Raw genomic sequence first — 13,650 nt, 5'->3', positions numbered from 1 at the left:
CTTCGAGAGCTTTACTTCCTGGAAATAACTCTTTCTTTACCATGCAGAACTTCTCATATCATTTTTCTGAACAAAGCATAGAAAAGAGATACAATCTTGAAAAATACGGATAAAGCCATTCGCAAACATTGTCATTAAGGGCTTTTTAAAAATGTGGCTGTCTTGTTTTTAAACAGTCTACCACTTTAATTCAAAGTCAGTTGACACAAGTATGTCTTCCTGTAGCCCATCCTGATAGACATGGATGCTACCTGACAAGATAGTCAGACCGTCTCTGTCTTGGGCTGAAAGATGTTTCCTAGGGAAGGTAGGTGGCTGCATCCACAGCCCACACATGGCAGAGCTCAGATGTGAAATATTCACAATAAACATTTTGTTTTACTCATCCAGCTCTGTATTTCTTTTTCTGGTTCTCTGGCCTATTATAATTTTGAATATTCAGTCAAGTGAGCATTATATGTTCATGTGTTCTGTGGGTTTATCAAAAGTAGGCAGGTATTATGTATCTGTTTTCAAGTCACACGTACAAGTAATAAAGGCATTTTGTGTTTTTCACACACACAGCCCCCACCCCGGTCATCTTCCCTCACTCCCTCCTTCCTTTCCTCTTCTTCCTCCCTTTCTATGTTTCTTGCCCGCAGAGCAGTGGCGTTTCTGGGGTTTGCCCTGTGTTTTCTCTTACAAAGCGTGTCCTTACGGTTTGTGTTTTGTGGACTTTAGAGGACATAGGTGGCACAGCGTCGTGACCTCATCTCACGTCTTGCTTTATCGCTGACCACTTGGTTTAGATCCAGTAGTAGCTGCTGAATGCTTTTGGTCACTGTAAAAGCCTGCGGTGCCTGCTGCTCAGATTTCTCTACCCCGTCCTACTCCTTGGTGAGACAGGCTAAGGAGTGTTGTCTCAGCCATCCTGACAACCTTCATGGGAGATGTTCTGTAAGCTCCCTTGTCCAGGAGAGGAGTCCCTCGGTTCATGGTGTGTGTTGTAGTGATGGTTTATATTTCTGAATTGTTGGCAGAAATGCTGTGCCTGTCGCTAAGTTCCCTTTGTTTAGAGCACCAACATACTTGATTCCATTTCTTTATATCAATGTTATCTTAGTGTCAATAGCTGAGTCTCCTCTGCATATTTTTCAGTCTATGTGTACTTTATGTATCTATAAGACCTTCTCCCAATTGACATTGTAGTGGGGAAAGAAGTTAAATACAATCTTGAAGCATATTACTAAAAGGTGGTTCCCCCCACTTCAGCTTCACGGATCCTGGCGAATTGCCAGTTACCCATGAAAGCCCGGGATTGCATCAACTTCATCCTTTGAGCCATTCACATGTTCTGACTTTACCGTAGTAGTGGTGGTGATAATAGACTGAGGACTTCTTGGCCTGCCCACACCTAACACCCATACTCAACCCTGATGAACTGATCGTCAAAGGCTTCAGAAAGATTATATGATAGCCTTACGTTTAATGCTTCTAGTTCGTTCATCTACAGTGTGGGTTTGCAGTTGTGGAAAGGTTTTATGTTAAAGCCACCTTTCCAGTGCTGAGTTGTGACGCATTGACATCTCAGCAATATAGCACCAAGGATGCGCGTTCTGAAACCATCTTCTAGAAATGTTCTGTGTCTTACTTTGGATCTGTGCACGCTTATCACAATGCTGAGGTGGGGAGTATGCGCCCCCCTGTGAGAGCACACAGTAGGTCAGTGCTGAGGTGGGAGCACCACAGCCTGTGAGAGCACACAGTAGGTCAGTGCTGAGGTGGGGAGCACCACAGCCTGTGAGAGCACACAGTAGGTCAGTGCTGAGGTGGGGAGCACCACAGCCTGTGAGAGCACAGGTCAGGATCCCTCATTGTCTAGGTAAATGGCTCTGCACCATCTGTCTGCACCCAGATTTTATTAAGGCCCAGAACAGATAGACTGTTCCTATCAAAACACTAGCTGGGGAAAGCTGTGAACAAAAAGGCAAATTTGTAGGCAACAGTTGTCCAGTTCTAAAAGGATCTAGATCTGCAACACTGGAAACCTTCTTAAACTCAGTGCCTAGTGCCTCATTACAGTTGAGAGAGACAGCAATGTCTGTGAGAAGGACAACTGTACCCACAGACATGGGCGCAGAGAACAGTCCTTGAGTTCTGCAGAACCTTAGGCAACGTCTGCCATGGTCAGCAGTTCTTCTATTTGTAAGATGGTCAGGGCTGTCTTCTTAGGAGGCCTCACACTCTCTCCTTTCCTTCTCTTTGTAAGCCTTCGGGCTTTTCTCAAATGTGATATCAATCCCCCTTGTTTCTCTTGCCTTTGTTGGGGAGGAGGGCAGTCGCAGAGTTGGATAGACTGGGAATGTTGCTGCTGGTCCTGCATTGAGGTGACTCTTTTCCGCGCACATGCTCAGTCTCCTTGCCTGAACTCCCAGGTCGTCTGGGAGGATTAGTGAAGAAGATGAGTGTACCACGTGAGAGATGACATCACACAGTTTTTATATAAATTCTGGGGTCTGCAATCCCAGCACCTCAGCCGGGCCTGCCAGCTGTTCCCATCACCACATCTGGAAAGAAACCGGCTTCCACACAACTGTGTTGTCTTCATGTTATGGAGCGGGAGGGTTTACAGATGTCAGCCCACGTGTGGAGATGACTTCCTCTCTGTGGCCTGTGGACTCTCCCGCCAGAGATTCCGTCATGGGGCTACCGTGGGAAGCAGTCAACTTTGAATGGCACTTTGTAATTGAAGTGGCTGTCTCCACATTTTTTTCTCTTTTATGAATATAGATGAGTGGGCTGTTCCTTCATTTTGAAAGAGTATTAGCTGCCAGTGAGCTAATAAAACATTTTTACTTCTTTGCATCTTTTGTATTCGATGCATATATTATATATTAAAACTGATTTCAAAGCCCATTTTATTAACAAAATAGTTGCTTGCTATTTTACTTTGAGCAAACACACAACTGTTACCAAAAACTCCTAAAATAAAATTATAATCTCGTACATTATAATTTAAAAATCTTTCCCAATAATTTTCTTGCTTTGTAGGCTTGGGCATCTTTAATTTCAGCGTATAAACTCAATGGAGCATTAATAGCTTGACATAACACAATTCTTATGCATGAATAACTGACATGTTCTTTTAAGAATAAACACAGCCTGGGTTAGAGCTCCAGGCTGCAATGGGAAAACCCCATGCTATGCTTCTGCTTGTGTTATGTTAAGGCTGAGTCTCATGATTGAGATAACGTTCTGGAATAACATCCTGTGTTTTCTGGGTGCATCACTCTTCGGTGACATTCTGAGGCTGTGTTGTATTGGCACGTGATATTTCCCCTTGTTAATTGATATCCCAGGTTTGTCCCGGGGAAAATCTACAGCTCCTCCAAACATGCTTGACAAGTTATTATATTTACTTTAGTCAAAGCCCGTGCGTGCAATATCCCTCTTGGAGGTGGTCTATTATTGGAGTCCCATATGCTTTTTGTTTGGGAAGAAAGCAGTCACTGTGCCACACTGTTACATGGGGTATTCTTTTTCAGGATGTTGTACCCTTGGGAACCATATCAGGCCAGAGTTCCCTGGTCTAATAAGACCTTTGGAACTCTTATTGTATAAAAGTCCTGGGAGGGGAGCAAGAGTTAAACAGAGAACGTAAGCTAAGCAGCCATTGTGAGCCACATGTGGGAACACACATCTCTTAGTGTTGGGTTAAAACGGTATTTGTTGTAAAAAGTACTGAGACGCCAAAAGGTTGAGGGTATTTCATTATAAGTGCATATTACTGTCAAGTAGAGATCCCGTAACATTTTACATTTAGTTTGGAAAGTATATGATGTGAAATTACACCACCCATAGCTTATTGATAATTTTATACTAAAATGTGATTAATGGAGAAGCCCTCTGGTGCCGCTTGCTCTCCTGTGGCTCTCCTCTCAGAGCAGCAGCATGCGACTGTGGTCAAAGCTGTGGCTGTTGTTGTACGGGAAGGAAGGGTTGTGAATGTGCACCAGTCACCAACTTTGATTCTGGTATTTCCCTGATTCGTGACAGACATGTTAATTATAGTCCGCAAAGCCAGATTTCCAAAAGAATTCTTCACAATGAAAATAGAAATTAATTCACCATATCTTATGACTTTCACCATATTATAACTTTCTGATAAAAAAATTCATTTAAATTTTATACTAAAATGCCCGGGTATTATATAGAAGCAAGCAGTAAGTACTGGAGTCTTTCTTCGCTATGGTAACCTAGAAACTGCATATTTTTTTTCAACAGCAGCTGGTTCCGCAGCAACGCATCCTGATTCACGAAGATTCCATGAACCTGCTCAGCCTCTACACCTCGCCCTCCCTGCCCAATATCACTCTGGGACTGCCGGCTGTGTCGTCCCCACTCAATGTGAGTGACGGTGCCCCCAGCCCAAGCCAGCCCAGTGACGCTTTTTACACGAACTTGCTATTTCTTGTGTATGTGGGCTTGAGAACCTTGTTAGAAACAGCATCCCATACATGGTTTGTTATTTGCTGCTTTGTTTAAAGGCTCTCAGTTTAGTTTCAAATCACAGAACTGGTTCACGTGATCATTTACAAATTACTTGATTGGGTAACGATTTCTAATGTAACAATATGTAATTGTCTTCACATGTGTCTCCAGCATCCTTCCTGTGAAGGGGAGACTGCAGTTCACATTTACAGACCAGGAAGTCAAGGCTGGGGAGTTTAAAAGCTCAAGATCACAGACTCAGGGAGCAAGAGGCAGACCGAGCCTCCTCTAGGCCAGAGTTCAGGCCATGAATCCCAATAGCACCTGTTTGTAGAATCCATCCCTGAGAGGCTTTGTTTGGGGAAGGCACTGGTTCCACAGTGAAGGTTATGTATCTGGAAAATGAGCCCCAAGAACGACATTTGCCATTCTCAGGAGACTCAAGAGAATTATTTAGGTTAAAAATCTTGACTACTGAAATAGGATCTTCAGGCAGAGTAATTCTCCGAGTAAAATAGTAATTTTATACATACTCTCTAAAATAATGAGCATTTTACTTGTTAGCAAATATTTGTCAGCCTCCCATGGGATAGTTCACCACAGACGTTAGGAAATTAAACTGTGCATGCATAGACGTCAGATGTCAGACATTGAAGGGGAAATCCGTCCCACCCTTGTCACCAGGTGGGCACTCACGGAGCCGTGTCTTCTCTTAGTGCAGCATGTCAGGGTCACATACGTCTCTGAGATAAGCATTTTATCAGAACTAGAAGTGTATTCCATGTGGAGTATTAATAGAACACAATATCTTCTACGACTAGACACCATTTGTGAGTAGGCAGATTGAGAATGTGACCGCTATAATCCAAGGATCACAAAGAGAAGCGGGAAAAATCCTGGATTAGGTACATTCTTGAAGTTCCAAAGACTTGTAAACAGCTGGTTCTAATGGGAGGTAAAGTGGAAATGGAAATTAAACTTAAAATAAGACATGGAAATCTTTAAATCATCACTTATTAAAATTATTTTTATTTCTCTTCCGTTTGTTTAATGTCCTATAGCTACCAAGCCCCACACTTCCCTGAGATGCCAAGCCCCACACTTCCCTGAGCTACCAAGCCCCACACTTCCCTGAGCTACCAAGCCCCACACTTCCCTGAGCTACCAAGCCCCACACTTCCCTGAGATGCCAAGCCCCACACTCCCCTGAGATGCCAAGCCCCACACTTCCATGAGATGCCAACAGGCACTTGGATGCCTCCATTTTCTATGTTCTCAGCCACTGCCTCCTGCTAGCTCACACATGCACAACTTTTAATGTGGTCCAAGAAATTCTTCCCCAGAGGACTCGTACGAAACCGTCTTGTGTTTCAATGGCTGTGCCATTTGGTGCCATTGGATGAATAAGCCAGTGTGGTTTGGATCAGTTTTGTTTTTCTTTGCTTCTATTTTGGTGTGGATGAGGTCTTCACAATTAATTTCTCAGTCGTATCAATCATAGCCTTTCCCCAGCAGAAGGATCTCTAATTCTCCCTCCCCCACTGCACAGAGGAAGATTTTAAGGAAGGAGGCTGGGCCAGGCATCCCTTGTATATTAACCATCAGATTGACCCACTCTGTGACTCAGACAAACCATTTACCTCTTCGTCCTTCAATTTCTCCATCACTGAAAATTGTTTTGCCTCCCTAGTGCACAGTAATTCTGAAAGATGAAACATAAGTTTTGGAAAGAAACATGCCACATAATTTTGAGGTATTAGCCTTCTGCTTTTGTAACACCAAAATGACCACCATTCATTAAATTTTTTGAATAGGATAATTCATTATTGCTCTTGATGATGTAATTATAATGACTTCATTACTGCGTTACCATGCCTTTCAAGTTCTTAATAACACTTTTATTTGATATCTGATTTCACTTGTAGTTTACTTTATTATACAAAAGTATCTGGGTTGTCATTTTTAATATTCGGAGATGTAGGGATCTGTTATGAATTAATAGAAAATATATATTTAAATCAAAGTCTTGTCTATTTGTACCAGCTTTCACAGAGTGAGACAATTTCACTTTTAAAAAATATTTGAAACTTATAGCTTTGTGAAAAATTAGAGGAAATGTTGTAAGAATGTATGTTTTGTGTTTGTCTTGAAATTCTAGAATTATAGCCTGCCTTATCTTTGTCCACATGATAGCCTTCATTTGAATAAATGTTAACTTTCCAGCATACCTTTTTCACAAGCAATGCATTTTAAAGTATTATAAAAACTCAGCTTCCTTCTTACAAAGCCTAAAATTCATGTTGACTTTTTATTAAGCTAATGTACAAAAGGTACATGTATTTGTGGTTTACAACATTGTCTTTTGATCTACATAATGTAATGAGTTATGCTAATTAACATATGAATTTTATTCCATACTTTTTTTGGGGGAGAACACTTAGCTACTCAGTAAGAAATTTTGAAGTATATTTTGTTATTTATGTAACTATTATCACCAGGATAAACGACAAAACATTTAAACTTGTTTTCACGATAAAACATTTAAACTTGTTTTCCCTGTGTAGCTGAGAGTTTTGTTTACTCTCATTTTTAATAGATAACACAAATTTTCCTTAGGCTCAGTACAGTGATACCCAATCGCTAAATTGTTTCCAATGCCGCAATTGTATATATTGTTAATTCTTTTTCACTGCTAAAAGTCGTGTAAAAGATACAGGATTATGCATTTTGCTCTTCATGTTACCTAATAGCTCGAGGCCTGGTGTGTCACCGGGATGAGGAGGATTAACACGTTGCTTCTCTCTGGGCACAGGCTTCTAATTCACTCAAAGAAAAGCAGAAGTCGGAGACACAGATCCTCAGGCAAGGCGTCCCTTTGCCTGGCCAGTACAGCGGCGGCCTTGCAGCGCCCTCCAGCCATGCTCACGTAGCCATGGAGGGCAAGCCCAACAGCAGCCACCAAGCCCTCCTGCAGCACCTACTGCTGAAGGAACAAATGCGGCAGCAGAAGCTCCTTGTGACTGGTAATTAACAATGGCGTCATTTTTCAAGTCCTTTTAGTACTGTTACCCATGATCTAATGTAACATTTCCTTAACTCAAAACTGTAATAATGATTTCTGTTGCTGTACAAGTCCAGACACTTGGCACTGGGGGAGGAGCTATGAGCGTTATGTGTTCCTGGTCTGGAGCTGGAGCTGGGAGGGAACCCTGGGATAGAACAAGCTGCACTGCTGGCTGAGGCTTCTGCTGCACAGACATAAGTTTGGTCACGTCTTGGTACTCAAGTCTTCTAGCACCCAACCTGTCAGTCTTCAGTTGTCTGGCAGATGCTTCTTGTCTTCTCTTAAAGGTGCATCTTTGTTTACATATCAATGTGTAAACACACTCACCTCTCTCTCTCACACACACACACACGCGCATGCATTTTGTTTTTCAGGTGGAGTTCCCTTACACCCTCAGTCTCCCTTGGCAACGAAAGAAAGAATTTCACCAGGTATTAGAGGTACCCACAAACTGCCCCGTCACCGACCCCTGAATCGAACCCAGTCTGCGCCTTTGCCTCAGAGCACGCTGGCTCAGCTGGTCATTCAGCAGCAACACCAGCAGTTCCTGGAAAAGCAGAAGCAGTACCAGCAGCAGATCCACATGAACAAAGTAAGCCATGAACCGACGTTAAATACTAAGAGTACTGGTTTCCAGTCATTTGGGAATGAGAGGGGGATGTTGGGAATCGCACACAAGGCAAAAGTCACCATGCTCGCGCAGACATCGGGGTTGTTGGACAGGACCCCAATACCACTGGCTTCACCATTTTCTGTCCACAGGACTGTTGAAGTAAGACTGAGATCATGGGTTAACAATTGGATTTATGATCAGGAGGGTGTTTGTTTTCATTCACAGGGTCGTAATTCCTGTGTGGATGATGCCTCCCTGTGACACAGGGTAAACGTGAGGTTGGACAAGCTGGAAAGGTACCTCAGGTGCTGGCAGATAGGGCAGTGCAAGACAACGTGGTGTTTCTTGGCAACATGTTTCCGTCCGGGTTGTGTTAATTTTTCAGTAGGCCTACTTCATTCCAAAAACCATTTAAAACAGTATCGCTGAAACTTCTGGTAATTTCTTCCCAGTCCCATGATTTGGACTGAAATAATGATGGCCTGTATCACTAAACCAACCATGAAGTAACAGTGATGGCAGTGTAATCGTATCTGAGAGCACAGGACAGCAGGGTCTGTGGCTTTGTAGGCACGGATCCTTCTCTCTCGTGGTGCTCCGTCACATGCGTGCGTGTCCTAACGGCACTGTTGTGTACTGGGAAACAAGTGCACAGCTCAGCCTAGTAAAGGCTTTGTCGCAGATGCAAGAACAAGGTGAGCCCCGGTGGGTGCAGATAGCATAACTGTCCTTCACCTCTTGCTCATGGCAGGAAGAGCGGGGGCTTCACTTTGTGCCAGCCCTACCCCACGCTACTCCCTCCCCACTCCCACTTCTGCTCAAGAAGGGCATCATGAAAAGAGCTTGGACCGAAGAGCTCTGAGCAGTCCAGCCTAGTCACTTGCTTTTTGGAGACAGTCTACTGTGAGTGGGCTGGGGTATCGGGGTAGAATTGAGCTCTTCCCAGCCTTCTTTCCGGAGATCTTGTAGACCAGTGGTTCTCAACCTGTGGGTCGTGACCCCTTAGGGGCTTGAGCGACCCTTTCTCAGGGGTCATCTAAGACCACTGGAAAACACAGATTTTATATGATAATTCATAACACTAGCAAAATTACAGTTATGAAGTAGCAGAGAAATAAGGTTATGATTGGGAGTTCAGCACAACATGAGGAACTGTATTAAAGGCCCACAACGCTAGGAAGGTTGAGAACCACTGCTTTAGACTCTTTCTGAATCATTTGCTTGCTATTGCGTTTCTCTAAGTTTGCTAACTTTATTTCTGTCAAATCAGTTTCTTCCTGAAGGAATTAGCTTCCTTTTCTGCCCACTGCTTTGTTCATGGCTTGATTGCACAGGCTTACTCTTTAGTGGTAGAATGAGATTTGTTTTGTGGTGCCCCAGAACAACTTAAAATAACTCCATATTCCTTATAAAAACACGTCCATTACAAGAAGTGTATATGGGCTGAAAGAGTAGGAATCCTATGCTTTGATTCAAAGTTAGGTTTGCTTATAAAACTTGCAGGTGAGCTTACACAATTGGACTGTTAAGCCTCTGTTGGTACACATTTCCATAAAGTGCATGAATATATATACATATATAGAGATATTATATATATACATATATATAGATATATATTGCAGTTGATAAATCAGGCAAGTATGGTCCTTTGGAATCACATGTTTTATATGAATACCTTTAGAATATTTTAGAATTCACTTTTTCTGACTCGGTGTTTCAGATGGGATGCTAATGCCACATTTTACTCTTTGAGATCATGCTAGAGATTTGACGGGCAGATGCTAAACTCAATCTCAGAATCAACCTAAGATGAAAAGCAGGCATTTGCATTCGAGCAACAAGCAAAGCAAATCTTATCAGCAGCCCTTCCTATGTGGGGCTGACTCCCTGGAATCTGTTAAGAATTCTCCCCCAAATTAGAAACAAACCTCTACGCTGAGGTAGACATTTATACAGTGGTTTGATTATTAAATCTTGTCTTAATTAGGTAGAATGAAGGCCAGAGAACTTCAAAGCGCCTGCTGACCTCTGTGTGTTAGCTCCTCTCAGCTCGGGCGTTTGGATGACTTGAGCACGTCTCCAGTTGGCTTTTCTCCAAATATATATTCCATATGTCTAGTCGAGTGGCATACGCTCCCTGGATGTTCTCTAGATTATGAAAATATTTGAGCTGTCCTCGGTTGTCTAAGGAAATGGAGAAGAATCCTATTAAAGAAAATACAGAACCTGTATTGTATTCTGAAGTGTTTCCATGGGAACCATCAGGAAGTGAGTCACTGCTGGTCACCCTTCTGCCAAGGTGATGAGGTTATTTACTTTTTATTGGACTAGTGCTCTGGTTCAGATGCCAAGAGTTGCTAAGTCTCACCTTAATAATACGTGCATTCTGTCCATTTCCTTAGAATAATTATTAGTAAGAGACAAACACAAAACTTTTGCCATTTTCTCCTATCATGGATGACCCTTGATGCCATCCGTTCCAACTGGAGCAAATAGCAGGCTCGGTCCTCAGATCCTGGCCTTCGCTCATGCGCAGTCATGACAGGAAGTAGGCATATGTGAGCACCTAGGTGTGCAAATGGCGTGCCCAGAATATATCTTCCTTTAGGTCTCTGAGCTTTTTATACTGCTTTTCCCCTGCAGGACTTGGAGAAAAGCATGAAATAAGAACGTAGTTAAAAATAAAGGCCCAGGACCGTCAGATTGATCCATATAAATGTGGTGCCTGCCATCCCACCTGCTAACCCGAGGTCCACCCTAGGCCCACGTGGTCGAGGCTGAGAAGAGACACAACTTGTCCTGTGGCTATGCACACCCACTCACACAAACAAACACAAACTAAGTAAATACATACAAGTGTAATAAGTATTTTTAAAATAAGGCTGTTTCTAAACCAGTATCTGGTTACAGAGTTGGCCTTCAGTGGTATACCTGAATTACCAATAAGCCCTAGAGAGCTTAGATGGAAACCGTGAAGAACTTATGAAATGGGGAATAATAATAACTAATGCCACCTCGGCTCTCTTGACTACTTGTTGCCTCTGCTTCGATGCCATTCACATGGGGTGTTTGGCCTCCCAAGATTATTTGCCTTTTATAATTATGTTATAAATGCTCGAGAGGTGGGCAGAAGTACAATATTTTTATTGCAATGTCCAACAGCAAGTAAAGGGGGGTATCGTGAAAGACAGGATAGATCTAGGTAGGAACAGGAAACTCATTCACAGTGATTCACGGCTCCATTCCTGAGTCTGAATACTCTGTTTTCACTGAAAGTGTTTTGAGACGGTTAATCGTGCAGAAATCATATTTTGCAACATTTATTTGTTTTTGACATTTTTCAAAAGCCAAACTGTGCATTTTTATTGCTGGTATATGGTATGTAGATACTATGATATCTTACATTTTAGCGAACTTTCAAAAAAAATAAGCAAACAAAAACAATTTCTTCATCCTAGAACCAAAGCAAGGCAGTAGATTTTTGCCAATGTGTTTTGTTTCTCTTGTTGGAAGATAGAAGTCTCAAACAAAAATTTCACCAAAATATAAAAGACAAGCCCCCCAAAGTAGTAAGAGTGAGCAATTCTCTTCTGAGCCCACTTTGAGTTTAAATATTGCCAGTTTTTACACCCAGGACAATAAACTATGATTGCGTTAATAGAAACATACATCTCCTACTAATATTGATGATTATTTCAACATAGTTTAGTAAAAACATGTATCTCCAATCCTGTCACCATGGAGCGTTGTTTTTGAGAACGTCCTTTAGACGTTCTAGTTTAACTTTAACACGGGCCTCTGACAGCCCCTGCCCTCCCAAGCCCTGCATTCTCTGTGGCTTTAATAAGATAGCATTGATCCATGCCCAAGGATTTCTTCTTTAACTGAAATTTTCACACATCCGCTAATAATTGCTTTTTAAATATTCATTCCATGAAATGAACTTGACCTGAAGTTTCACTATCTATATGACTAACATGTCCATCGACCTGTACCCCCTAGGCAGATCACTGTTGAATTTTGGTAGACAGTGCCTTGGGCACTGATAATCTGCACCCTGTCCTCAGGGAAGGAAGCTGAACATGAGCTCATAGTAACTCGAGTAACACAGTGCTCAGCATCAGGACATAAAGCAAGAGAGCAGAAACGAACTTTTTTGAGGAAATAATATTTGAGATTTGTTTACTTACTTCTTGATTATTTTATGTTTATAATCTTTCTTCCTTTTCCTTTTTTTTCCTTACTGGCTCTGTGATAAATATCTTACTCATTCCCATGGCTGGACATCAGCCAACACATTTTTTAAAACACATAATTCAAAAGATGATCTCTTATATATGTCAAGGCCCAGTCTAAATAAAAATATTTATTATTTATTTATTACCATATTTAAGCACTTTGACACGAGTATTATTTTATTATAATAAAAGTATGTCTAAGACATGGCCAGTGAGTTGAAGGCCAAACAGATGTTCTGTGTTGCCTTATTAGAACAGCTAGGTGGTTCTGTGCTGACATGCAGGGCAAAGTACATTTCCGCTCAGCCCCAAAGATGAGCAAATAGGGAGTTTTCTCAACATTTTGGAAGAGACTTTGACCCTCAATTCAAGTAGGATATGTTTCACTAATTCCTTTTCGTGTAACTGTGTGAGTCACTGTTACATATCATCCCTACTCCCTGATGATTGACAACCACTCCTGCCCCAGGTGTCTGTACTCAGAAACCCAGGAGAATATCTTTCATGTCAGTGGTCACATGCAGCAGTACATGTGATTTCCTTCCTGAACTGAGTGCTAATACAGGACTGCTGTTTGTCCTATTGGAAGCAGCATGCATTTTGCCAAAGTTGTTTTGCAGATCAACACTATCCTGTAGACACCTGTATCTTAAAACTTCACTGATTATGAATCTGTAGTTCATATCCAGAAACAAACATATTCTTCACATTAGCTTTATTCTAATACGTCTACTCCTCTCTCCTCTGATTTACTTATGAGGTTTAATTTTGAGACAAAATTAAAGGCCTGTAGCCATCTCAGCTCTGTGTGCTGAACCTTTTTGTCTTAGTATATTTTTCTGCTTCTTTCCTGTGGCCTGCATCTCCCCACCGTCAGCTCCCCGAGAATAATACCTAAATAAAACCAGCTTCTTTTTACATACAGCATCCACTACGCACTGAATTCTCCACGCCAGCATCCTCCCGTGCATTATTCCTTGAATGTTAACAACTCAATTTACAAAACCACCAAGGATGTGCATTTTCCAGAGGGTTCATCAAATGTAGCAAGTTGGCAGTGCTTCCTGTGCACAGACCTGGAGTCTGTTCTCAACTACTGTGTCAGTGATTTTAGCATGTGCCTATGAATGAGTAGATGAGCGGTCCTTCCTCTGTCCGTCACAAAGCTACCGACCTCACATTAAAAGCAGAGCAGAAACACATTTTAGAAAGCCAGTGTGAAGAAATCCTATTGCCCACACTGCTTCCGTCTTCCTGGGCATTGC

At 42.1% G+C, this 13,650-nt stretch overlaps 1 protein-coding gene across 8 annotated transcripts in view; it reads left to right on the top strand.

The window, feature by feature from the left end:
• The window catches only part of Hdac9 (histone deacetylase 9), a 511,434-nt gene that overhangs the window by 484,052 nt on the left and 13,732 nt on the right, over positions 1–13,650 (top strand). For all 8 annotated transcript variants that reach the window (XM_050158706.1, XM_050158702.1, XM_050158705.1 and 5 more), the window contains 3 exons: positions 4,264–4,386; positions 7,283–7,493; positions 7,909–8,126. In XM_050158706.1, the coding sequence (XP_050014663.1) occupies positions 4,264–4,386; positions 7,283–7,493; positions 7,909–8,126 (552 nt within the window). The remainder of the gene's footprint in view (positions 1–4,263; positions 4,387–7,282; positions 7,494–7,908; positions 8,127–13,650) is intronic.

The sequence above is a fragment of the Alexandromys fortis genome, unplaced genomic scaffold (assembly GCF_014885135.2).
Source record: "Alexandromys fortis isolate MF-2015 unplaced genomic scaffold, M_Fortis_MF-2015_v1.1 scaffold_101, whole genome shotgun sequence".
NCBI lineage: Eukaryota > Metazoa > Chordata > Mammalia > Rodentia > Cricetidae > Alexandromys > Alexandromys fortis.
The sequence above is the reverse complement of the archived record's forward strand: the minus strand, read 5'-3'. Positions and strand labels throughout refer to the sequence as shown.